Genomic DNA, 27,445 nt, shown 5'->3' on the forward strand with positions numbered 1-27,445 from the left:
GATTGGATAATGATTTTGAGCAAGTAAATATCTGGCAATTTGAAAGTTTGTATTATTTTTTTACATATTATTTAAGCTGTTTAGCTCACACACAAGCAAATGATCAAGTGACAACAACCGATGCAGTATATTTAAAGGTATTGAAGACTTGCCCTAAACCGCATGCCGCGCTCTGAAAAAGTTTACTTTCCGTTGCTTGCAAGTGCAGTTTTTTTTGTGTCGCTACAAAATGCAGACAGTAATGAAACCTGATACCTTGTTATCTTTTATCTAGACCTGAGATGTCCACGCTGCTATGTGCACTGTGTTGTGGGTATTGACTGTGATGTTTGTATTGACTGTACACTAATGTCTATTTACAGATGGTAGCAAGCTGTATGTGTATTTTCTGGGATCAATGGTGGTGTCTAACACTTCTGTTACACCGCATTCGAAACTAGGTCAGATAACCGGCATGAGACGTTTCTTTGTGCGGTTGTCTCCACACCCTTTAAGGAGAAGTATTTATATCCCATTAATAGAGAAAGAATTATGTTTCAATTGGTAGCATGCAACTTTAAATTTTTCAAACATTAGATACAATCAAACAATAACAAGGTTCATTTACAAGGTAATCTACTGCCCTTTATTTCACATTAGTCTGTCACATCAGAAGGTCACAGCTTTCAATAATTATACAAACAAATTCCCTTGATGGGTGCTTTGTTAGATTCCTGCAATTTTCAAGTTTATCAATGTAATAAGTTCTGAATGTGGCAATGTGGAGAAGCTTTGGGATAATCTGTGGATAAGACTGCCAGACTATCAACAAGATTCCACATCCATGCAACTCCAACTGCTTCCTTCACCTCCTTGCAGATGTACCACATGTCCAAAAAAAAGTCAGCATTGGTTAATGTAATTAAAATCTGGCTTCCTCCTGAGCTGGCAAATACACATGAATTGTCAAGTACAGAGGTCAGTGTGAAACCACTGAAAGATCTTCTCAGCTTTCAAGAAAACAAAGACTTGAAGCCAAATTCACAGAGGCCACACTGATACCATTCCACTCTCATAAGATGAAGGTATCACACACACTTCATTTTGCTTCTGCGATGCAGTGCCTGGTAGACTGTGAGGGTCACCCAATGGATGTTTTAACAACTGCCTGGTTTATAGAGCTCTGCAACAGATAATTCATCCTAATGTCTAGTCGTCATCCTGTCATGGCCTTGAGCAAGTTGAACCCACTTCAACACAAAGCAGCTATTGAATTCTTGTCTAGGTACTGTCAAATCCACATCACCATCATTGCTGGTTCCAGCTACGCTGACCATGATAAAAGAGTACAATGAGGGTTTTTTAATTCACCCAACAGAGCTTGCATTCCAGTACCTTTGGGCAGCTGAAAAGATATTCAGAAATTGTTATATATGAGTGTGTTTGTATGCATGCATATGTGTGATTTTCTTGCTTTACAGAACAGCTCCATTTTGATAAGCTATGTAACGTGGAAACCTACCAATCATATGTTTGAAATAGGACAGGCTGAAACGATTCTTAAATGAAAAGCTTAACGACTTCTTGCATTTTTATACATCACTGTTCAGGTAAGGCCAGTAAGGGCAGTATGAAGAATAAGTAACAATTAATAATTATCATTATGGCCATTTGCTGTCTGCATAATAACAAACTGAATGATGTCATCAGCCCTGTGCTCAGTTGACAACACTGACAAGTAGGCACACTATGTCAGTGTGATCCATGAAACCTTATTAAGGACATGACCGTATAGTATATATGTTAATGGAAAATACATAAGCTACAACATACACCAGTATTCAGTTGTTGCAGGTTTTTTTTTTCTCGACAGACCCATTCAATCTGTTGGACCTACTATAGCCTAGTACTACATTCCTGAGAAATTAACACCACAATATCAGTCTTAGGTTTGCCCACAGACTCCCAACTATTGCTAACTCCTACACTCAAGTATATAGTTTAGTTTAGTAGAAAAAAAGACCAGGAGAGACATTCAAGTCCCCATTAAGGACCCTAAGGCTATATGAGAGGAATAAAACTGAGGACATCAAATGTCATACCCAATTACAATGCTTAATGTACTCATCCAAAGTATTCTTAAACCCGTTCACACTACTTGCAATTCAACCTTCTCAGGCAAACCATTCCATCCATTCACAACCCTTGTATAAGTTGTATTAGACTTAAGAGAAAAAGTTATGCCGAATATTAATCCTACTTAACTTCTAACTACACAACTATAGCATCAGGCCTACATTAATAGATCCTTCAATTAAATTAAGTAGGCCTACACATAAAATGACAATTTATGCTTCACTGATCTTTTCAGGTTTGCCAAAAAGTAGTTGTACCAGAGGTCATTGTATTAAACTCCAGAAGTTACATAGTAGGATTAATATTCGGCATAACTTTTTCTCTAAAGTCCAATACAACTTATACAAGGGTTGTGAATGGATGGAATGGTTTGCCTGAGAAGGTTGAATTGCAAGTAGTGTGAATGGGTTTAAGAATACTTTGGATGAGTACATTAAGCATTGTAATTGGGTATGACATTTGATGGCCTCAGTTTTATTCCTCTCATATAGCCTTAGGGTCCTTAATGGGGACTTGAATGTCTCTCCTGGTCTTTTTTTCTACTAAACTAAACTATATACTTGAGTGTAGGAGTTAGCAATAGTTGGGAGTCTGTGGGCAAACCTAAGACTGATATTGTGGTGTTAATTTCTCAGGAATGTAGTACTAGGCTATAGTAGGTGCAACAGATTGAATGGGTCTGTCGAGAAAAAAAAAACCTGCAACAACTGAAGACTGGTGTATGTTGCAGCTTATGTATTTTCCATTAACATATATACTATAAGGTCATGTCCTTAATAAGGTTTCATGGATCACACTGACATAGTGTGCCTACTTGTCAGTGTTGTCAACTGAGCACAGGGCTGATGACATCATTCAGTTTGTTATTATGCAGACAGCAAATGGCCATAATGATAATTAGTAATTGTTACTTATTCTTCATACTGCCCTTACTGGCCTTACCTGAACAGTGATGTATAAAAATGCAAGAAGTCGTTAAGCTTGGCATTTAAGAATCGTTTCAGCCTGTCCTATTTCAAACATATGATTGGCAGGTTTCCACATTACATAGCTTATCAAAATGGAGCTGTTCTGTAAAGCAAGAAAATCACACATATGCATGCATACAAACACACTCATATATAACAATTTCTGAATATCTTTTCAGCTGCTCAAAGGTACTGGAATGCAAGCTCTGTTGGGTGAATTAAAAAACCCTCATTGTACTCTTTTATCATGGTCAGCGTAGCTGGAACCAGCAATGATGGTGATGTGGATTTGACAGTACCTAGACAAGAATTCAATAGCTGCTTTGTGTTGAAGTGGGTTCAACTTGCTCAAGGCCATGACAGGATGACGACTAGACATTAGGATGAATTATCTGATGCAGAGCTCTATAAACCAGGCAGTTGTTAAAACATCCATTGGGTGACCCTCACAGTCTACCAGGCACTGCATCGCAGAAGCAAAATGAAGTGTGTGTGATACCTTCATCTTATGAGAGTGGAATGGTATCAGTGTGGCCTCTGTGAATTTGGCTTCAAGTCTTTGTTTTCTTGAAAGCTGAGATCTTTCAGTGGTTTCACACTGACCTCTGCACTTGACAATTCATGTGTATTTGGCAGCTCAGGAGGAAGCCAGATTTTAATTACATTAACCAATGCTGACTTTTTTTTGGACATGTGGTACATCTGCAAGGAGGTGAAGGAAGCAGTTGGAGTTGCATGGATGTGGAATCTTGTTGATAGTCTGGCAGTCTTATCCACAGATTATCCCAAAGCTTCTCCACATTGCCACATTCAGAACTTATTACATTGATAAACTTGAAAATTGCAGGAATCTAACCAAGCACCCATCAAGGGAGTTTGTTTGTATAATTATTGAAAGCTGTGACCTTCTGATGTGACAGATTAATGTGAAATATAGGGCAGTAGATTACCTTGTAAATGAACCTTGTCATTTGTTTGATTGTATCTAATGTTTGCAAAATTTAAAGTTGCATGCTACCAATTGAAACATAATTCTTTCTCTATTAATGGGATATAAATTCTTCTCCTTAAAGGGTGTGGAGACTCCCGCACAAAGAAACGTCTCATGCCGGTTATCTGACCTAGTTTCGAATGCGGTGTAACAGAAGTAGACACCACTATTGATCCCAGAAAGTACACACACAGCTTGCTACCATCTGTAAATGGACATTAGTGTACAGTCAATACAAACATCACAGTCAATACCCACAACACAGTGCACATAGCAGCGTGGACATCTCAGGTCTAGATAAAAGATAACAAGGTATCAGGTTTCATTACTGTCTGCATTTTGTAGCGACACAAAAAAAACTTCACTTGCAAGCAACGGAAAGTAAACTTTTTCAGAGCGCGGTTTAGGGCAAGTCTTCAATACCTTTAAATATACTGCATCGGTTGTTGTCACTTGATCATTTGCTTGTGTGTGAGCTAAACAGCTTAAATAATATGTAAAAAAATAATACAAACTTTCAAATTGCCAGATATTTACTTGCTCAAAATCATTATCCAATCATGATTTGTTGCTATCCTTGAGTCCATTATTCAGATGATGAGGCAGATTCCCTTCAACTCTCCATGATGAAGGTAAAACCTTATATCTTAACCAACTGCCATTGAGTGTCCATTTGAAAGTTTCAAACACACAAGTGCATTGATTAAAACAAAGACTTTATTGCTGTGGTTGCAGGAACTGGATTTCAGTCTAGTAGTCACTCACCAGGTTTGTCTTTATCACAGTCTGCTAACTGTGGCTTTTTATGTTAGGAGTTTTTCTTCAGAGCACATGTCACCTTTGATTTGTAAAAAAAGTCCTGAAATTCAGGGAGTTAAAATTTACTGTCTAAAGATAATTTAAAAAGATTTTTTTGAACTTCAATCGTCAATGTGGGTGTCAATTAAGGGAATAAGGAGGTACTGATGCAACTTTGATAAATGATAGTTGACTGCATCCAAATTAAACCAAGGCCTAGGCTATACTTTTGAAGAAGAAAAAATTAGGCTGAATTCATGTTAGCCTAAAAAGGCTAGGCCAATGCTGACAATTAACACAAACCAAGATCATTTAACCATTTGGGCACTTGTTTATGGCATACTAAAAGGGTCTATATAATTAGGCCTGTATGTGTACACAACCCACAAGTTGCCAATGAGTATAGACCTAGCCTAACTAGTTTAGGCCTAGGCTACTTTGTTTTCCATAGACCTAGTTTAATTGGGCCTTATACTGTGCCATATTATGTAATGTGCTATAACAGTTGTAGTAATAGCAAGAATGGTCCAGGTCTAACTAAGCCCAGGCTTAACTTATGCTTCGGGCTTAACTAAGGATTAGGGCTTTACGTGATGCCTAGAGGCTAACCCACCCTTTTACATTAAACTAAAAGTGATACTTTTTTAGGCTAGGCATAGCCTAGGCATACAATAACTAGGAATTAGGATAACTATATGTGCGACTGAAACTGCCATGCCTATGATTAGAAGAGCTGGCATAATGAAATCGAATTTGTGGATCGTAAAACGAGAGAGAATAGCCATGCATGTAATTACAGAAACCAGTCTGAACGTAAAATTCTCGCATTGCTTGTACATTACTCGTATTACACTAGGGCCTATGGCTAGTATGGGCCTAGGCTACACAGACTTTTTTTCATTAGATATCCATCTTGTTCTTTCTACTTCCAAAAAATTCCTCTTCTTTTATGGTCAGTCGGAAAATCAAACAACAATATCCATGTTCTGACCGATTGCAGCATCCCCAGCACCATTTCTTTCATAATTTCGTACTTTTTTCGTGTACACAAACGATAGTCTATACACTGTGAGTATGCGTGTCGCCTGCTAAAAAGTTTTCAAGTGGACCTATTTTACCACCCTGTGTGGGCGTTTTCCCTCTCGACCAATCCAAATCGGTTACATGGTTGGCCAAACTCTCTCTATATACGGCTCTGATAGTCTCCACAAATTAGCCCCCCTCCCCCCAATAATTTTTCCGTTCCGTTCCGCCGCGCCTGCCCCTCCCCCATTTCAGTCACCACTTCCAGATCCGTCGGCAAATCAAATTCGACTTAAAATATGCACCAGATTGCATCTAAGGACGTTTCAAAACTAAAAAAAGGGGGACACCCCTCCCCTTAGACCCCTCCCCCATTTCAGTCACCACTTCCAGATCCGTCGGCAAATCAAATTCTCCACACCCCCCCAACAAAAACCCCTTCGCTACGCCCCTGGGTCTATAAGTTTCTAGCAAAATTGTTTCACCTTCTTTGTATAATATAATAACTTTTGCCACTTAAAGAGAATTGGAATAAATCCCAGCTGAAAAGACATCGTTGGAGATATTGACTGATACAGGGGTTATAGCACGTATAGTGGGAAACGGATTTAATACAAATTTAAGCCTAATACCGTCAACATCTGGAAGCCTTTCCAATCTGTAATCCATCAATGAGCTTAGGGGTTCCACCCTCAGAGATAGGAGAAAGGAAAATTGATGGTTTGACAGGATGGGATGGGCAGAATGAAGGATTATTATTGACTGAGATAATACAGATGGTAATAAATCATTGAGATTAACAGAACTAGATACGATGAGTTATCGAGCTAACACTGCATTGGGACTTTGTTTACCTTTAATTAAAGAGTTGATTTCTGACCATGCATGCTTACAGAGGATAGTCTGTCTTAAAGCTAAAATATTGCGCTAATATGATTATTGAGCAGGTCGGATGATCATCTTTTAAAACATTTCTATATGACGTAAGATTAATCTTATGATTAGGATTATTAATGTAAACTTACCATATAATTTAGTCTTGTGAGAAATTGATTTTGTTTAATTCCAGGGGTAATCCAAGACTTATCATTAAAATTATTTCTAGACATTCTTGACAAAGACTAGTTTAAGTTGTGGTTATTATTTCATAATATCAAGTAACTGATGATAAGATGCATTACCGTCATGAATATGATTTAAAATCACCACTTCATTGTTTGTATTTACAGATAAGGGACACAGCAAGTGAACAACATTAATAAATAACTCCTGATAATGATACATTGTCTACATAGCAACTACTTTACAGGAATTGCGATATTCTGAATCAAAATGATTCATAGAAACAACTTGAATAAACATTTTGAAACATTTTCTTGAATGCATGATAACCTCAAAGTTCTTGTTTTTCTATGTCTTAGTTCTGGAAACGGATATTTTTAAGTACTTCTTACAAAAAGACAAAAACAGTTTTATTCTGATAAACAAAAACGCAGGAAAACCATGTAATGACCGTCTGTTGCAAAATTTGTCTTCAATGGACGACGGAGGATAAATCTGTCAGAACATAGTCGGCTTCAGATAACTACTGTATCTCTTGTTTACTAATTAACTTGTCGGGAATAGCACTTTACCTATCAATATTGGAAAGAGCTTTGTCGCCATGCATACCAATGCAGCCTCATGTGTACCACTGGCTCAGCCTCACAAAGATTTATAAACGCGGTTATTTTATTTCCTCGCTATTAACTTTTAACTTCTTGATTGTCTTCGACCAAATGGCTTTATTGGAAGATGTCCTCCGATTAGATTTCAAGTTCCGAACTGGAACAGAGCAGGGCTTCTCCTTACAATTGCCAGTGACTTTTCGCCATTTTGTTCTGTAATGAAAGATACCGATGAAGATCGTTAATGATGTCAATACAGGTTGACTCAAATCACGCAGACCCAGGCAAGGCATTATCTATAACAGGAACATATTCTGTTCTCCTGTCACAGAATTTGTGAACAAGAAATATGACATTATAGCTTGTTTCCAAACAGTCATGCAGTAATTTCTATATAATAAACACTATCCTTTCATTGGCAGGTGCGCTACCTCGTAAAGTTCCGAGGGGCTTTAGTTGTTTAGCCCTCCCCCCTCTCCCCCCCCCCCTCTCTCCACTGGCAAACAGATGATACAAAGAAATCCTAGTGTAAAAAATATAATAACAAAGTATGCAGTACAATCTAAAAAGTCGAATCATCTTCAACAATGTTTCAAAAGTTGCAAAACATTGCACCAGTTTCCCTCCTTTCACCAAAACTCCTCAAAGGGAAGAGGATTCTTATGAAATGGTTTCAGTTTATGTCATACTATGAGTCACCTTTCAAGGTTTGATGAAGTAACGTAGTATTTTATTTACAGCAACAGTACACTGGTTGTCTCGTTCTAAAAATTAGCCGCCTCAGCCCCATCCCACCCCACCCCACTCTCACTCTAACCTCGCACCTCTCTATGTAAGACATACCATAGGTGAAATACCCCGAACCCCCACCCCCCCCCTCCCAAAAAATATGGTCTTTTGTCTATTAAAAATTAGTGCAAATGTCGTTGGCAAACTCATTATCTCTACAGGGCGATGTCAAATTTGGTATACCAAATCGGACATAGCGTTGTATGTGTGTGCGTGTGTGTGTATGTTTGTGTAAAAGTGATGGCGCTAGATTGAAATACCTTTCCTTACATCCTTGCTTATGTACAAATGCTTTACGCATACGAACCTTGCAAATTGTTTTGGGGTAACTATATAGTACATACTGATCCCACCTGGATGTTTCTGGTTTCAAACTTATAGTCTTATTAATCAATCAATATATTTAGCCTTATCTTCCAAAGTAAAGGGGGGGGGGGGGGAAAGAGTAAGAAACAAAGACCAACCTTCTATTTTGAAACCATGTTTTGACTTGAGCCTCTTCAAGACCTAGTCTTGTTGCTAGCACACACCTCTCATGAAGACCCAGGTATTTCTTGGCACTGAAAATTCTTTCTAAACCTGACGAAAAGTGGCATCAAATATAATATTATGTAATGCTATGACATACTCCAATTTTTTTAGGATTATAGAGGTAATTTCCCATTAACATTGTCACTAAATATGTATATCTGTATATATATATATATATATATATATATATATATATATATATATATATATTATAAATATATATTATATATATATGTGTGTATGATCTTGGACAGTAGTTTAGTATTGATTTATATATATATATATACTGTATATATATTTATATATATATATATATATATATATATATATATATATAAAAATAAATATGTCACCAAAAACAGAACTAGTATTGTTCGATACAGGTGACAAACGCCTACAGTGGAATTACGACCTTCCTTACCGGTTTCGAACCTCTGTACATACAATCAGCCTCCATAGCCTAGTGGTTAGGGTGTCCGCGTACAGAGCGGAAGGCCCGTGGTTCGAATCCCGGTGGAAGCTGAAAGTTTTTTCACTGTTCTTGATTTTCCGACTCATTACGATTTTCATTTATATATATATATATATATATATATATATATATATATATATATATATATATATATATATATATATATATATATACATATCAATACTGAACTACTTTCCAAGATCATGTCATAAGGAACGCTCAAGCAAACTGAGCAGTGACGACTGTGTTTCATCAGGAGTATTATAGACATTGGGAATGGTTGCGAGCCACCTGCATGTTATCTACTGGGTACGTTACCGGCACATTGATATAGGCATTTGAAAATAATATCCTAGCTTGAAAAGGTATATGTGGAAGGACTAAACTCACTTGCCAATTGTTCCCCTTGAAATATGGTGCGTTTACGTCTTGGTAAGAGAGGACCAGTGGGAAGTGTCCCTGGTAAAGGAGTGGACCCACGAATCGAAGAGGACGGAAATGTAAGACAATTACACCATCTTGAAAGATGAACTGGATTACATACATATTCACGATCAGATAAAATACGTCTTGAATCAAATGAAGTAGTTTTTCGGTGATCTTCCTTTAAAGTCCAAGAGTTGTTTTGCCATCCTAATGAAGACACGAACGAAAGTAAAATCATTTATTTTACATATGATTCTACACGTGAAACAACCAAGAATATTAACTCGTATGTTCCAAGTGTTATTTTTCAAACCTGTTACGTTATATAACCTCCCTCTTGATTGATAGGTCATACAATACTTTATACATGAATCGTAGTTACAACCAATTTTCTAAGATATTTGTAATGATAAACTTTTGTTTTAATTATGTAATAGTTCACTCATATTTTTGGGATTATGGTTTGTATATTATCACCGATATAACTGATTTAAAACAACATGAATAAGTAAAATATAACTGCGAAAATACATGAATATTTGACGAAAAATGATATGTTATTGTTGTTCTATTTCCTGCTCAGTAATTACATAACAAACATTAAGCAACCTTTGTCTAGTCAAGTGAGCAATGTTCGCATGACTACGAGGTCTAATTTTAATGAAGTATCTGTTTTTAAATTTCCCCGAAAAATCACAACAGTCGTTTATGTTTAGGCATTTGACGTATAGCTATGCGGTAAAACCCGCCTTTTTCTTAAACAATATTCTTAGTCTATTTATATATAAAATTATATAGTCAAGTTACGTGAGCAATGTTCAAGATTTTGCTTTTAATTTCAGTGGTGCAACCCGCCTTTTCATGTACCAAGTAAATTGTTTTTATGTTCCAGCGTTCAAAACTTAAAGGAGAAGCATCTACTGGCAGCGGGGCGGTGCGGCGGCGCCATCTGGATCATAGGCATATGTATATAGCGTTAGCTTACATGTTTAACAACTCCCAACAATCCTTGCCCACTTGGAATGGACATGGCTTTGAAAGTGCCCAAATAGCTGTTAATTATCTACTTCTTTCGGTATCGTTTTTGTAGGCTTATTTCAAACTAATTGCACAAAGTGTTGACACTGGAACTAATATGGATATTAGGGCATGATAAAAACTTCAATATATCATCTCCAGTACTGGAAACGTTATAGATACACTAAAACTTGAAACATCAAGGGTATATTGTTGTTCTACACATGTATATGTAGATCAATCATTCTCCTAATATGTGTGAAGCACCATTACACTTGTGATCTTTTCCTACATTGGAACACAAATTTTGGAATGTTTCTTCATAACATAGACCACTGATGGTCGATATTTATTGCTTCTTCTCTTAGATACAACCGACAAGTAAGCGGTAAGCAGAAAACCTTTCTATTAATTCAAAATCCTTACCTGTGTTACTGTTTGAATAAAAATCTTCCGTGCATTTATTGTTCGAGTGGCCCATGTCGTGGGAACTGGTTTCCGATTCCAAAATATCACGAATAAAAAACGACTTTCCTCTCGTTGACATGTTTATACAACCTCTGTTTGTTTATATTTCAACCAGTCCAATAAATATAAAGTCACAATTTACGAGAATAGCAAGTAAAATTCAATAGCTTATAATATGTAAATCTATACAAATTATGTGTTGGTATACAGGAGAAGGTCCAAAAACTCAATGTTTAGTCAGAGAATAATACAGTGTCATTATTGATGAAAGAATTAAAATAATTCCTCGGCCAGAACAAAGTTTGAATCCTTCAACATGTCGTCGGCGGTAGAAGAATCTGATGATCGTTGAAGCTGTTACCGTCATTTAAGAGGAATTTAAGTAATTTCTGATTTAAGAACTGTTAAATGTAATCATTAACTGATCACTCACTTCAATATATATAAGAATCTGTAAATACGGATTGTGGAAATTTTAATGTTACTTTGTTTTATTCCAGTAGTTCTTGATTGCATTCTTAAGGCACGTACAAGTAAACACTCCAGGTTTTGGAGAGCGACACTAGGCGTGACTTTTACTGATACTAGTAGTTGATTCATCGGGATATAGGCACAAATGCGGTGTAATATAGAATGCATCTTAATATGAAGTTTATCCTGCTATATTATATGTTATATATTATATGTTTTATGTATATATACAGAGAGAGCTTTATTATAGGCTTCGTATCAACTGTTGTATGTTATATCAGTGTTGGATTTTCAGGAATTTGAGAAGGTTGTCCGAAGGACTACCAGTTTCAAGGATTTTCAAATATTTGGTAGTCCTGCAAAAAACTTGGTAGTCCTTCCAAATTTTCCACCAATATTGAAAATGAACACAAATAATACAAAACAAAACATTTTGGTGCTCAATCTGATTGTGTCAACCAAAGCTTTATTAGTTTAGCATATAACCATGTTAATGTGTACTGTTTTCAAAAAGTGTTTGCACGGGGTACCCGGGTACCTAGATACCCCCCCCCCCACCCTGACGCGATACTTCCGGGTTCCTTTTTTATTACCCTAATACTACGCAGTGTGATTTTTTTTTGGCAAACCTATGGATAGGCAAGATATTCCCATCGAGTTATGCTATCATGTGGTCTAAGATAACAGCAATAACGAAAGTATTCCACCATTGTTACGAGCACAGGATTCTGGGTACGGGACGCAATGTTTTGGCCAGGGACGCAAAATCTTCAAATTGCTTGCATCCCCAAGTACACACTCACAACTAGGTCAACGGAAAACATAACAAAACATATCTTTAATTGAACATCTTTCATTATTTCTTCTTCTGACAAGAATCAAAAGTTCTCCTACTCCTACAGATCATTGAATTTGTTTGAAAATAAACATATCATAACAATCAACCGCAAGGTACAGGGCTACCAAAACTTTATTACAGAGATTTTCATGCTAAAAATAGACAATGACGCTCTACCAAGATTCCCGTGATTTGATTGGCTAATAGTCCCTACCGATTGTCTGCAAACATTCTTGCATTTATAGTGCTCAATGAGCACGAAGTAACTTGTTTAACAACAATTACTTGCAACGTTTACTTTTCCCTGTGTGGAGATAACGAAGTTTGTGGTAAAGACTATCATATGTCTGCACTCAAATATCATAACGTTAGGCCTTGTCTCATATTTGTTACGTACATTTTGACAACAATCACTGGTGGTACGAAGATGCATTTGAATTGTATCTGAGGCTATCACGTAGGATTGGGCGATATATCGAAAATTTTTATTATCGCGATAATTTTTTTTTTCAAAACGATATTTTTTGAGGATTGAACAAATGACGATAATTTCAACTTCATTTACTGACTTTTGAACTTCGAAAAACCCGTCCTTTACAACATTGACTGTATAGAGAAAAAACTCTGCAAATCAGTAGAAAAATTACCAATTGTGTACGAACAGTAAGTTGGTACACCTTTCAAACTTTACGAAAGATCGAGCAAAATACTTTCGAAAAATTCACACGAAACTGGCATATCGTGCTAAATGCAACTAATGTCATGTAAATAAGGCTATAGTTCACCCATTTATGAACAAACCATCAGACCACATGTGGTGTTAAGAGCGGGGAAAAGAAAGTATTTTCTAGAATTTCCACAAAAAAAGGAAAAATTAATATCCTACCATAGTTAAGTGTATAGTATATAGCCTAACCACTTCGTCGGTTACGAATCTCACGTAACAACAAAAACACAAGTAGTTGTATTTTGCGAAGTTGACGTTTTCCACAAGGACATGGGAACAATATTTAGCATTTAGTTAATCATGCCAAGTGGCCTAAAACATGGGATTAAAAGGTTTACTTTCATAAATTAAGATGGCCATACTTTAGCCATTGGACCTATATGGATATCGTGCTATGTCTGTATGTTATAGACTGAGCCTCGTGTATCATGCATGGGGAATAGATTGTTTTGTTCATGCGGAGGAGTCGGTTGGCTTGAGGTGTGTTTTACCTACCTTAATGTTACGGGGAAATTTACGTACTTTTCTTGAACGTCTAAGATAATTTTTCGCATAACTTTATCGATCCTTTACTGACTGACCTTATTAATTCTAGAGTGGAGCCAAACTAGTTTACTACATGAAAAGTTTTTTTGGAAACGTGCCAAAAAATGTTATGGGTAAACACTGCAGTTGTAAACTGATGTACGTATAGTGCACGCTGTTCATTTTAAGGCAGTCTAGAAACGGGGCTTTGCCGTACGTAGTTTGTTTCATAATATCGACAGTTTTGTTGTAAACTTTTTAAAGATTGTAAAACAGATTTAATCTCTTTTCATTTTATTTCGTAATATAGCTACTCTAACTTGTCATTTTAAAATTTTCATGAGTTTCCGTTTCGTGACAATTTAAATTAAAAAAGTTGTCAGTATTTTTTTAATTTTTTTATTCCATGGATACCTTATAACTGCCTCACAAATTCAGCGGTATAGGCTAGATTTCCCCAATTGACTTAGTGTGCTGTTAGGCAACCATGTGGTCCAAGATAACAGCAATACTGAAAGTATTCCATGGATATCTTATAACTGCGTCACAAATTCAGCAGTATAGGCTAGATTTCCCCCATTGTCCAGCAATGCATTTTCACTCGGCCTACTGTATAGACTGTCAGTGTCTGATCGACTGTTGTTACAACACCGTACAAAATGCATTGCACTGGCATTTAGCCACAAGTCTCATTTGTTTTCTGGGTACATCATTAGAGACTAACGTTAGGCGACTTTATTAGTGAACAGATTTTTTCTAACGATGTTGTAAAGTTAATATTTCGCGCATGTTTTTAAATAATTCATGTTTGGTTTGGGTGTTATTCAGAAACTATTTAATTAAATTGACTTTCGTTCTTAATGAAATATAATTAGGCTCAATAATTCCTCAAAGCCTTCATTTTTTTTGGTCGTCCGAAGGACTACCAAGCACACAACATTTTGAAAGATTTGGTAGTCCAACGTAATTTCTAATCGTCACGGACGACCGTGAAAGTCCTACACTGTATATGCAGGGGCGGATCCAGGGGGGGCCCGGGGGGCCCGGGCCCCCCCCTTTTTGAAAATCCTGATTTTTTTTTTTTTACCGCGTTCGAGGGAAAGGGCCCCATGCGTGATCAGTGGCGTAGCTACGGGGGGCCTGGGGGGCCGAGGCCCCCCATAAAATAGGCTGGCCCCCCACTGGCCCCCCACTGGGAATGAGGTAAAAAAAAAAGGTTGTAAACAAATTAAAAATAAAAATAAGTGCGATTCACTTATATTTTTTGTTCAATAATTTGGGAAATAGAGTTACACAATTATTTCGTCTGCATCTGGCAGAATAAGAAAATACAATATCTGTAGTAATCATGAGAATGGTCACACAGCATGGCATGGCAATGGTCGATGCGACGATTGCGACCATATACCACGAACCTTGTTGTGCTGCGCGATATCGATATCTGCTGAAAATATGTTCAGTGCTCCCACCTAGCGCAACAATCTATCAAAAGATTGGCTCCGTTTGTACTGAGCCGAGGTATCAGGTATTCATATATTGCCTCGAGTCAAATGAATATATGCAGGCGCGGATCCAGCGGGGGGGTCCAGGGGGTCCGGACCCCCCTGCTCTTGGTTAAAAAAAAAAGAGAGAAAAAAAAGAGAGAGAAAAAAAAAGAGAGAGAAAAAATAATTAAATTAAACGCCAATTTTAAACATGTAGGACGTCAGAAAAGCGGTTTATCCTCACAAGTCATCCAGGTGTGTCTTTTCCGTCAAATGAACTATAGTGTGCACGCGTGCTAAACGTGCCAAAAATGCCTAACGATCTCAATTTTCAGACCGAAAAGTTTCAAAATTGAGGTGGTGTTCGAATTTTTTTCGGCGGTGAGGTTACAGAGCGGCAGGCTGCTAGGATGCGCTAAGGAATTTTTCATGAGCAAACCCCTCACCCTTCCAGAATCCTGGATCCGGCCCTGCATCAAACAGTGGTGACGGAACGGGAGGGGATTAGGGGCTAAAGGCGTTATGATTTTTGTATCATCTCAACTCATCTGATATGTAATACCATATTTCATAGATGGTTTTTTTCTCATCAATTGAGAAATTGCAGACATGAGATCCATATTTTCAGGCTAGGTACATGCTGCTTAGAATACTCGGGAAGTGCCATTTCCGGCCATCTGGGGGGTTTGTAAAGCCAAAAATTTTCTTGTACGCTCCGCGCCAACCGATGATGGCGCTCCGCTAGATAGTCTTACGTTCAGGCGCGGCTGGACCAGTCAGACCCCCCCCCCCTGTCACAAATCCTGCATGCGCCCCTGATATATCATTGAATATTCCACAAAACAACTTTTTTATGCCCACGAAACTGTCGAAACACTACTGGTAGAGATATAAAATATTGAGAATTCCGAAATTCCTGCAAACTGCGGCTGTGCCTGTTCAATACTCACTACTGTATCGCCTTAAAAAATGATGAGTGGAAATAGTTTCTCCAGGACCGTATCGTATCGTGGGTATCGAGTGCGTCTGATATACGAACGTACGTAGTACGTACGTACGTACGTCTATGATGATATGCACTGTACTGTACTGATAAAAACATAGGTGAATTTCACTCCATGGGAGTGATCACTGAGCACATTCCGGTTTAAGAGTGAATTTCCACTCCATTGGAGTAAATCTTAACTCGTAATAGAGTTATATTCACTCATATTAGGAGTGAGGGTTAACTCCAATAGAGTTAAATTTCACTCTTAATTTGAAGTGCGCCGAGTGATCACTCCAATGGAATGAAATCCACTCATTTGTTTTTAGAGTGTTGCTAGATATATGAAGAAGAAATTTACATACCAATACATGTTATCGGTCATCGATTGGCACAAAAACCCAGATTCTGATGACAGCTGCCTCAAGAAACCCAATAAATGGCCTAATTAGCACCGAGCCACCAATGTGGACCATTACCGAAACATCGATGCGAGTTAGTCTTCCATCCCCTTCCTCTAATGCTATTTAAGTCCACATGTGGGCATATCCTGCAAACCTACCGGTAGCCCACAGGGGTTTGAGTTGGGAGAAAGGCCTTGACAGCTTGAAACGACAAATGATGCCAACTTCCCTCAAGTTAAAAGTCTGGCTGAGTTGGCAAGGCCAGTCAGCATGAAAGAGAAAAAAACTTTGTTTGCATTTCTGTCCCCAAAGTTGCACATCTTTTTGGTAGCTATTTTGCCTCACAGGTGCAATCTCCTGCGATCTGGGGGGTGCTGAAATCTCAAATTTTCTTTGTACGCTCCGCGCCAACCAAGGTGGCGCTCCGCTTAGATAGTAACCTCCGGCCCCCGCCCCCACAAGAAAGAACAGCCCCCATGCCCCCCCCCCACTCAAAAAAACCTAGCTACGCCACTGTGCGTGTAATTTTTTGTAAAAAAAATTTGCAAAAAGAGTACACCATCATTCTGATAAAGTGAAGGTGAGAGGGGCACTCTGACTGCATCAATAGTCTCCATCTGGAAGGGGGCATCCAAGATGAAATGGCCTGGAGTAGCCTGGTAAAAAGTAGTTTACTGGGGGAGGGGGGCACCCACTCCCCTTAGACCCCTCCCCCAGGACGACGATTAGGCATTTCCAATCTGGGCCCCCCCCTTCGGCGAAATCCTGGATCCGCCACTGATATGTTATATGTTATATATTATATGTTCTATGTTATATATTATATATCATATGTTATCTATCATGTAATGTATGTTATATGTTATATATTATATATTATATGTACTATATTATATATTCTATGTTATATGTATATATACAGAGAGAGCTTTATTAGGCTTCGTATCAATTGTGAAACGATTGTCTCATTACCACTTCTTTAGAGGCGATGAACAGACTTACTTCCTGAATAATACAATAAAGCATTAATTAAGGCTTTTAATTTATATCAACATATCAAACTGAATAGCAACATGTGTAGTATGCCAACAATATACAGTACCTGCTCTGTGATGATTTTACAGCCACAGCTAAATTCTATAATATTCTGTCAAGGCTGAAATTTATGGTCTCTATCTTTGTGTATGTTAACTTTGATAGTGAAGAGGAAATGTCCTTAGCAGAAACGTCTGAAATCCATAAAAGTTTATACCTCTACCAAAATCATTTGGGGGTGATTTGAAATTTGGCCCAATTTAAAGGCATTCAGGAGGATGGGTAAAGAGAAGGGAAAGATGTTTATTAATTCACCGGTAAACATAATAATATGTACCTCACAATATAAGATAACTTCTTATTTTCATTCTCATTATTATTGACAATATTTTGTTGACACGAACGTCAATATTTTAGATTTAAAACATACAAAAGGGTCCCATCTTTAGTACGGAAAATAAATATTGGAATTAATAGAGACATCGAATAAAACCAACAATTGAGGCATATTTCAATGTTTGTATATTTAACCTTGCTTAATATTTCTGGCCAAATAATCTGTAAAGAAAATTACAACTGATTATAACTGATTTCAAAACTGGAATATGACAACTCTTCCGGCTTTTTTGTGTGGAGTTGTACACTGTATTTAATATATATATCCTTTTTAAGACAGTTCGACTTGCTTCTCTTTTAATGAAATCAATAAAGTTAACACGAAATTAAATCGGATATCTAACAATCATTAACTTATCAACTAACATATTGAAGGAGTCCTCGTAAATGTTAAAGTATATAAGGATTACAGCTCTCTTCAATATACAATGCCTAATAAAGGGTCAATGTCATCGGTGTTAGTGTCGAAATACAGTCATTAACCTTATAAAGCAGTATTTTGTTATTATGTTAAATGACTCTGTTATTAACGTTTCAATTCTTTACAACAAACGATATTTACCCAAATTTAATATAATTTTCAATATTTTCACTGACAATCCATTTATTGACCTCATTTCATCGTTCTCTTGTAACGCAGGAGCAATGTACCGTGACTGTACCACAAAAATATTCGGTTTAAATTCAGTTTTCATTGAGTTTAAGTTTTAGGAAATTCTTAGGGACTATAGTACACTTTGTCAGTTACAAGTTCTCAGCACAACTGTTTGTCCTTATAAAAGACATATATATGCAACACATCGTTATGAGCATTTGAAATGAACATAACAAATCATCCAGCTAATTTTCGTTTGTATAATTAAGATAATACACTGGACTTGTATATGAATCAATCCTTTATGTGCATTTGGAATGACCATATCAAATCATCCAGCTGATTTTCGTTTGTATAATTAAGATAATACACTGGACTTGTATATGCATCAATCCTTTACGTGCATTTGGAATGACCATAACAAATCATCCAGCTGATTTTCGTTTGTATAATTAAGATAATACACTCGACTTGTATATGAATCAATCCTTTGAGTGCGTTTCGAATGACCATAACAAATCATCCAGCTGATTTTCGTTTGTTTAACTAAGATAATACACTGGACTTGTATATGAATCAATCCTTTATGTGCATTTGAAATGAACGTAACAAATCATCCAGCTGATTTTCGTTTGTTTAACTAAGATAATACACTGGACTTGTATATGAATCAATCCTTTATGTGAATTTGGAATGACCATAACACATCATCCAGCTGATTTTCGTTTGTTTAACTAAGATAATACACTGGACTTGTATATGAATCAATCCTTTATGTGCATTTGGAATGACCATAACAAATCATCCAGCTGATTTTAGTTTGTTTAATTAAGATAATACACTGGACTTGTATATGAATCAATCCTTTATGTGCATTTGGAATGAACATAACAAATCATCCAGCTGATTTTCGTTTGTATAATTAAGATAATATACTCGACTTCTGTAGTCATTTTTATCTCGCCATAAAAATGACGTCATTGTCATTATTAACTTACGATATCCTAAGAAATTCTGACTTTAATGTCAGAGTTGAGGTTTGGAGAGACTCTTTCTAGAGTGATATCAACCAATATCAGCTTATTGTTTGTAAATAACTGTCGATTTTTTGGAGAGAAATTTTACTTATAGTGATTCATAAACTTACTAGGCCTATATACGTTACATTAATATCCAACAGTCACGTGCAACATAGGAAAAGCTGTGAAACGCGGGACAGAACAGCTTTTTTATACAATCCCACATTGCTCTGCCAAATCTATAGAAACAATTAGTTTTAATCAAAATCATCGATCAATTGATTCGATTCGGACATTCTTCTAAAGTTTTCACAGTATGAGTGTCAATGAGCGACTATCTGAACCATATACTAGTCCGATGAATTCTATGCTAACAAATTGTTATTAAATTACAGTATGGCGTACACGAATCCACAGCAGGAACTGTCTTTCCTTGAAATCTGGAGAGAAAAAGCTAAACCATCAGCGATTATTCAATTCTTTTAAATTGAGTTGAATAAATAGATAACGAAAAGGTGTTACTCGCTGAGGAGACTGCCATTCGGTAAGGAGTAGTTGGTACCCCAAACTTTCCGAAAAATCACGAAAAATCTGTAAAGAGATAAAAACAAAAATGTGAGACTGATTTATGAGGGTCAAACATCACTTGCAAGAACTTCTTTCTACCCGTATTCACACGGACAACTGGGAGAATTCCCCTCCCCCAGCTATTACGTAACAAATTACAGTATTTAATTTTAGGTCTACGTTTAGGGCTAAAGGTCATTTCTTCCAGGATGATTTGAAATTCAGTTGTAGTATGTGAATATCATGCCAAATTTTTGATTTTTGTGGAACAACACCCTGAATAAATACGGCAGCTCTTTAAACAACATAATTTTGAAACGTATACAGTTTGGAGTTTTGACGTGATCGTCCTTTTTCTCAAATTATAAGTAGTCTGTTGAAGAAGTGACTTCAGCTCGTTATGGAGTAGGCGTTTCTCATCTCTATGACTTTTTAATGAGAAAACCATTTAAACTCTCTCATGGCTGCCTGGTTAATTTGGTTAATAAGGGAGTTAAAATCTAAGCTAAAAGGTTTGGCACGTTAACTCAAGGAGGCTCTAATTCTTTTATAATCCTTTACAAGACAACAAAATGGTACCAGGCAGGAAAAGCGTATATAATATGAGGTAAAATATAAGTAATAAAAAACTTCCATTCTTACGTCTAACTTAAAATATGGCATAATCAAAGATAAAGTAGAAATAACTGCCAAACCATAATTTGACGGCCTCTTTTAGCATAATTTTCTCAATTAAATTAAACTGCGATTTAAGTATAAATCAATCTCACCTTTCCTCTGGCACTGACGTTTCTTTAGAAATAAACTGACTGATTTGTTTATGTAACTTCCTTGTGTACGCTTCGTCTTCTAACTTTTCGAATCCAAATACTTCTAAATAACCACACGGCGAAGAAGAACAGTCCCGGAACAAGCGGAGATCAGGTCGTATCCACACAGTAACCTTGAAGAGAAAAATAAACTTTTTTTTTTTATAAAAGATGTTCACAACCACCTCGACGACGTTAAAAATTCTAGCCACAGTGGCTATTTTAACATTCATCTTACCACAGGTTTACAAGACTTATGAGAAGAACTTTTCCTAACGTTAGTGCATATTATTTTAACTGTTAACTGAAACATTTAAAAATATGTTAGATATTTTATATGGGGGCAATCTGATATGAAAATAAATATAGGCACCACTATACACACTGCTGCCATACAGGATCTCGCTTAAAACAAATATTTCTCTTGGTGAAAAATATAAACTTATCCCTAAACACATTATGCATTACCTCATGATCAATGTTAAACCATTCCTGAATATTTCTCACGAATTTCTTGTGAAAGTTCTCGTTGAACACGTCTGAACCGGCGCTGGTATGGACAACGCACCTCATTTTGTGAAATATTCAACGTCTTCCCCTAATTTTCTAGTACAATACAATTTTATTTTAAGTGTATGTGATCCAGTTGTCTTTCTCTGGTAATTCTTCTCTAAGCAGTAGATAATATTCAATTTTTAGAATCAAGAGAATCGATTTTCCTTTATTTACCAAACTCCTCCATATGGTTCCCATTACTATACCCTCAACTGTGTATATATACGATGACGTTTATGATAACTGTCAGGAATTAGGAATTCTATATTACGAAAAGTGCACCATACGCTCAAGAGTAATAAATTATGCCATCAAAACTGATCTTTCTATTGTTTTCAAAGTTGAAACTTGTACCATTTGTTAATTACTAACTTATTATATTAAAGTCACATATGATATTCTACAATTACAATTTACGCATGGTTAAAATGATTACTTGATAAAGAGAAAACTGCTCCAATTCTTGTCTTCCTGATATTTTGATACTATGTTTCTTGTACTTTGGCATTACCTGTTATGAGGTTACAACCAAACTTGTATCACACAAGGTTTAATAAAGAGACATTAACGTCTTAATATGTTTTTCACTTTTGAGATTTTAAACTTGATAATCGATATTGTCCTGATGTTTTGTCATAAATGAACACAACCAATACGGAGGAGGGGGGGGGGGTCTTTCAAGGTCACGTGGACAACTAAACATCTTAATGACATTCAACAATATTTGTCCTTGATAAGTTTGCAATACTTTGTAATACCCAACTTTGTAAACTGATCTGTTTTAACTTCAAAAGTGAAAAATGGCATTAACAATATTTTGTATAATAGTCTAAAACCGTATCATTGTTTTTTAACCTTCAATCATCCATTAGCAATACAAACTTTACTCATATCGTTCACCGATAAACATACAGTTGAATAAAATTGATAAAAACAGGAGGAAAATGTATTTGTCTTTCTTCAATATAACTTTTCTATAGTTAACCCAAATAAATTTTGGTTCGAATATATCATTTTTGAGACAGGCCTATATTAGTCAGTTTGCTAAGTACCCTTTGATCAAACTCATGAAAGAAAAAGATGTTTAGCTAAACTACCTGCAAGTTTATCGACGCATCCTCGGAACTAAATACTGTTCAGAAGACGTGTAAGCATTATGTACTAAACACAGCTGTATTGTAAACACAGCTGTATTGGGATAATATGGAAAACACTTGACCCCCCCCCCCCGGAAGGAAAGGGAAACATAAAATAAAATTGCAGGTCTACCAGTTATTACGATATGAAGCTGTAATTTCTGCACCAGATATGAATATCGACGTTGAGATTAGATTGATAACACGCAAAACCTGACCATACTAATAGCTGTTTTTCACACGACAACGGTTCAGAGACTGACGGAATTTCAACTGATATTTTGAATTCAAAATGCCGCTCTGTGTTGTCCACACCAACAAAGCTTCCGAGACGATCTCAGATTCAACGATCAAAAAGTTATGTCAGTTGGTCGCAGAAGCTTTGGGAAGTAACGTCAGTGTAAGAGTAACAATCTGTTCAATTCTTTTTGTACGTGTTGAATGTAAGTTCGACTGGGCTGGTGGTGTGTATTCTAAGGCCATATACTGCAGTAGATTATGCGCTAGGTTAGACTAAACAGTAGGTTTGACTAGACTTACTTGGTCTATAGGCTTGACTAGGCTATACTTGACTAGCTTAGCCCAGCCTATACTTTGACCTATTTTTTTTTTAATTTTCTTGATTTTCAAACTCATTACCGTTTCAGCGTTACATTTTATATATAAATATATATATATATATATATATATATATATATATATATATATATATATCAATATATATATATATATATATATATAATAATATATATATATATTAATATATATATATATATAATAATATATATATATATATATATATATTAATATATATATATATCAATATATATATCAATATATATATCAATATATATCTATATATTTTATTAACAAAAGTCTGTTCAAATAACTCTTTCGAGATCTGGCATTAGGAATCACAAATGATTTTCGAGTTGATTAGCATCATGTTTGATCTCTAGAATAAGGCAAAATATGTCATCAAAAACAGAACTAGTATTGCTCGATACAGGTGTCAAACGCCTACAGTGAAATTACGACCTACCGAACATACAATCAGCGTCCATAGCCTAGTGGTTAGGGTGTACGCATATAAAGCGAGAGGCCTGGGTTCGAATCCCTGTGGAGGCTGGAAGTTTGTTTTTTACACTGATCTCTAATTTGCAACTCATTATAATTCCAATTCCTGTCGTCGCACTGAGCGTTACTATCGCTGCTGACAAGTTTAATCGTGTCAGCAGCGAAAGTTTGTTGATAATGTTAGGGCGCCCTCAGCTGGAAGACACACCAGTTTCTGAGTGAATCTATAGTTTGATTTTCAGTCGTAATACTGGTGATGGGTAACTTTACTATTCGATAACACTTTTGTAACTATAATTCGCGACACTGACACCAATGTTCTGGTACAACGTCCCTAATGATACAACTCATGCAGCCGATTGTGCCAATACGTATTGTATATCTTAATCAAAAGCGTGCTGTCAGAAATATTTGTAATGTTCATTTTCATTGAACATTCTTCTCCCATATTTAGGGAATTAAATGTGCTCCCATATCTAATCTCTTTAAAATTCAATTAGGCATGTTTGTTTATAACTTTACAATGGGCTTCTTTCGACTATTTATAGTTCATTCTTTAGTAGATATTCTAGTCTGCATAATTATAATTCTCGTATCAGTAGTAACTTACTTCATATCAAGTCATCTCGTACTAAGTTAAGGCAATCCCAAATACATTGTTCAGGTGCAGTCTTGTGGAACAGTCTCCCACATTCTATTCGGTCAAACGGTTCTTTGTACTCCTTTAAGTGTGCACTCCATTATTATCTTTTAAACTCTCAACCCAATTAATTATCTTCTTAATATACCATAAACTGTTGTTATATTGAACTTTTTTTCTTTTTTTTAATTTAATTATCTTCTTTGTTTAGTAATTGCTTATACATGATTAAACATGTCATTAATATTTATTGTATACGGGAGCCAAACCAGAAAAGCTATGCTTATTTCTGATTTCCTCTACCATTCATATACTGTATTGCTTTATTTCGATTTCTTTATTATTTGACTTTCACATCATGTGTAATTGTATTGTATGTATATTTTTGTTTTTGAATCGAACCAAATCAAATTAACAGTTGATTATAAACGTGACGAAAGTTGAACTATTTGCAGTGACATATTGATCTGTATGGTATATTGTTTGTTTCCTCCTCAGAGTGTTACCGTGGAGATGAGAAGTGGGAAGTTGATGTGTCGGGCGGGAGATCCAAGCAAATCTTGGGGGTTCTTCGAATTGCATGGCACCAACAACTTTCTTGATCCAAAGGACACCCTTGCTGTCGGTAACAAAATGTTTGAATTCGGTGTGAACGAGTTGGACATACCTAGAAATTGGTAAGGACTAGAAAGCAAAATGTATGAGCAGGAAACTGGTTTGTTGCCATTGAACAATACCAAATACCTTTATTATAAATTAAATTTAATAATCATAAACAAAAACCCTAAAAATCTAAAAATCTCGAGTCGCTTTCTCCCCCGTATCCCTATTCATACACCATCCCGACCCCACTCCTCTTCAAGGGAGGGAGTATGAAAGACGCCCGTCTCTCCCTATCCATCCCCCCTCCCCCCCCCCCGCCACCATTCCTCTTCAAGGGAGGGAGTACTATAGACGTCCGTCTCTCCCTAACCATTCACCCCCCCCCCCCTCCTCACTCCTTACAAGGGTGGGAGTAAATAGACGCGTACATGTGTGCCTAAATTATTGCCCCTTTATAAGGTACTGGAACACCCATATAGACTCCCCATGAAACTCGTTCTCTGTTAATATATTTGCCAGTTGTATAGTTACAATATAACAGTTTTCATTTTATACGCGCTCTCTTATTTTCTCTGTCAACAGCCTCTTCGTCTTGATGCACGAACACGACGCAAAGCATGTCGGGATACGTGGCAACCAGTTTCTCGTTGACCTACCACACTATTCAAACTATGTGAAACCAGATTATCACAAAGACTTACGAAAATAGGCAACTTCAGTCAAACCCACCCGCCTTAACAGCATTGTAGGCCCCATGGACAAGATTATGTACTGTGCCGGTCCTTATACAACCCCTACCCAGGTCGCTCGCTATGTAATAAATTCAAAATTAATCAAATTCAGAATAGCGCTGGTACAAGTCTGCTTATACATGTTGAGTCTTGTTATTTCACTGACAACAGTGTGCTTTCTTCACTTTATTCCTTCGATACTAATTATGTTATATATTAAATCAGTAAGTTGTGATACCCATTAATTATCCGCGTGGTTCATTAATCTTAGGCCTTGGGCAACTAACTATCCATAGTGTCTATTGTGTTAAGACGGGCCTAGTACAGCCCAAGTCTCTATGATGAATATTTTATCCAATTTCAATACCAAAATCGCTTCACATTTCTTAACTAATGGGCACTGAGCATGCAGCAAATTTACATTGGTTTTAGGTGCGTGTGTGTGTATCGGTGTGTTTGGTTTTGTTTGTTGATATTGATATTTTTCTCGCTTTTGATTATTTTATTTTTTCTTGAGTGTTTTGTTTTGTGTGTGTTCAAAACTTGTGTAACAAGTTGATTGTTTCTATATGCGTCATTATGAATAACTATAATTTGTGATTGTAATATTATTGCGTATAGGTTGGTCCTAATAACGCAAAAGCATATATAGTTAAAAACCAACGTATAATACATGCTTTGAACTCATACGCGCACACACACGCACAATCAATGAACTGCTAATAATTAGCGAGATTTTAACCGTTAAACCGTCAAGAAACTTTTCTCAAGTTGTGTTTATTACTATTAAAAGTTAAGTTTGTTTACTTTTAGTTTGAAGTCATAACAACTTTCGCCTAATCTCATTGTTCTTACTACAATCTGTTTTTTGGAATAAAGTAAACGATAAGATGCAAAAGCATTGTTTCTAAAGCTTTTCTAGTTTGAGATATTCACCTTTAAACAATGCTAATACCTCTGGAACGCTCCTTTAAGGTTACAGTGACGGCGACAACGTGCTCCTGAGTACATACCTTTATGTTACAGTTTGTTTACTGTTTTTATTATAAATTATAAAACTTGAACCAAAACATGTTCTTTAAAGTTGTTTTGAGCGAAAGCAGGGGCGGCGATCTGTTTCAAATTTGGGGGGGGGGGGGGGGCATTTGCTTGGATGCAGGCGAATTACTTTCAAAGCGGAGCGCCACCATTGGTTGGCGCGCAGCGTACAAGAAAATTTCTTGTTTTGAAACCCCCCAGATCACCGGAAGCGGCACTTCTCGGGCTTGAAATGACCAACCAGATGTACACTTTTTGCCTGAGAACCAAGTATTTCCTAATAGTTTTTTTTTTCCATCCATAACCTTTTTGAAGATTGTCAACCCGGCACACATCATATTCGACCTGATCGCATCTCCTGTGGGTCTTAGCTTTTGTAGGTGATTCTACGTCGCGGCCCACAATATCCGTCAGCCCCACTTTTCAAGGTTTTAAGCCCCATATCTGTTCAGAATTTGAAAATTCACATTTCTCGTCAATTAACTCACCATAATGTTGTACAAAATTTCATCTATGGACAACCACTATAGAAAAACTTGCTTCAA

General features: G+C 36.5%; 3 protein-coding genes across 9 annotated transcripts in view; 1 reads left to right on the forward strand and 2 right to left on the reverse strand.

The window, feature by feature from the left end:
* LOC139963628 (homeobox protein GBX-2-like) overlaps positions 1 to 11,681 on the reverse strand; it is a 183,004-nt gene extending 171,323 nt beyond the window's left edge. Inside the window, exons 1-4 of one of the 2 annotated variants that reach the window (XM_071964629.1) lie at positions 11,224 to 11,681; positions 9,745 to 9,987; positions 8,816 to 8,930; positions 7,387 to 7,775 (exon numbers count right to left, since the gene is read on the reverse strand). In XM_071964629.1, the coding sequence (XP_071820730.1) occupies positions 7,622 to 7,775; positions 8,816 to 8,930; positions 9,745 to 9,987; positions 11,224 to 11,344 (633 nt within the window). In that variant the 5' untranslated portion in view covers positions 11,345 to 11,681 and the 3' untranslated portion in view covers positions 7,387 to 7,621. Of the gene's footprint in view, positions 1 to 7,386; positions 7,776 to 8,815; positions 8,931 to 9,744; positions 9,988 to 11,223 lie in introns of those variants that run through there. The other variant, XM_071964630.1, reaches the window with a different exon arrangement.
* The window catches only part of LOC139963631 (macrophage migration inhibitory factor homolog), a 177,314-nt gene extending 150,370 nt beyond the window's left edge, over positions 1 to 26,944 (forward strand). For 2 of the 6 annotated variants that reach the window (XR_011791647.1, XR_011791645.1), the window contains exons 2-3: positions 25,027 to 25,205; positions 25,714 to 26,943. Coding sequence is in view for 2 of the 6 variants with exons in the window: in XM_071964634.1 (XP_071820735.1) it covers positions 6,567 to 6,674; positions 25,027 to 25,205; positions 25,714 to 25,840 (414 nt within the window). In the remaining 4 variants the exon portion in view is untranslated. Of the gene's footprint in view, positions 1 to 6,455; positions 6,675 to 11,165; positions 11,186 to 22,987; positions 23,212 to 23,284; positions 23,319 to 25,026; positions 25,206 to 25,713 lie in introns of those variants that run through there. The other 4 variants (XR_011791646.1, XM_071964634.1, XM_071964633.1 and 1 more) reach the window with 4 other exon arrangements.
* On the reverse strand, positions 15,017 to 21,885 carry LOC139964042 (uncharacterized). The gene is made up of 3 exons (XM_071965362.1): positions 21,589 to 21,885; positions 21,082 to 21,254; positions 15,017 to 20,335 (listed from the first exon to the last, which is right to left on the reverse strand). The coding sequence occupies exons 1-3, from the start codon at positions 21,691 to 21,693 to the stop codon at positions 20,263 to 20,265; spliced, it is 351 nt and encodes a 116-aa protein (XP_071821463.1). The 5' UTR covers positions 21,694 to 21,885; the 3' UTR covers positions 15,017 to 20,262.
* Positions 26,945 to 27,445: the final 501 nt, after the last annotated feature.

This window comes from Apostichopus japonicus, chromosome 22 (assembly GCF_037975245.1).
Source record: "Apostichopus japonicus isolate 1M-3 chromosome 22, ASM3797524v1, whole genome shotgun sequence".
Classification (NCBI taxonomy): domain Eukaryota; kingdom Metazoa; phylum Echinodermata; class Holothuroidea; order Aspidochirotida; family Stichopodidae; genus Apostichopus; species Apostichopus japonicus.

What these genes read in the sequence shown, in the direction of transcription:
- LOC139964042 (XM_071965362.1), bottom strand. Translation starts at nt 21,693, where the DNA reads ATGAGGTGCGTTGTCCATACCAGCGCCGGTTCAGACGTGTTCAACGAG. An exon ending in GGTTTAACATTGATCATGAG is followed by an intron (nt 21,255 to 21,588) that starts GTAATGCATAAT and finishes TTTCTCTTCAAG; the next exon opens with GTTACTGTGTGGATACGACC. An exon ending in ACGTCAGTGCCAGAGGAAAG is followed by an intron (nt 20,336 to 21,081) that starts GTGAGATTGATT and finishes ATCTCTTTACAG; the next exon opens with ATTTTTCGTGATTTTTCGGA.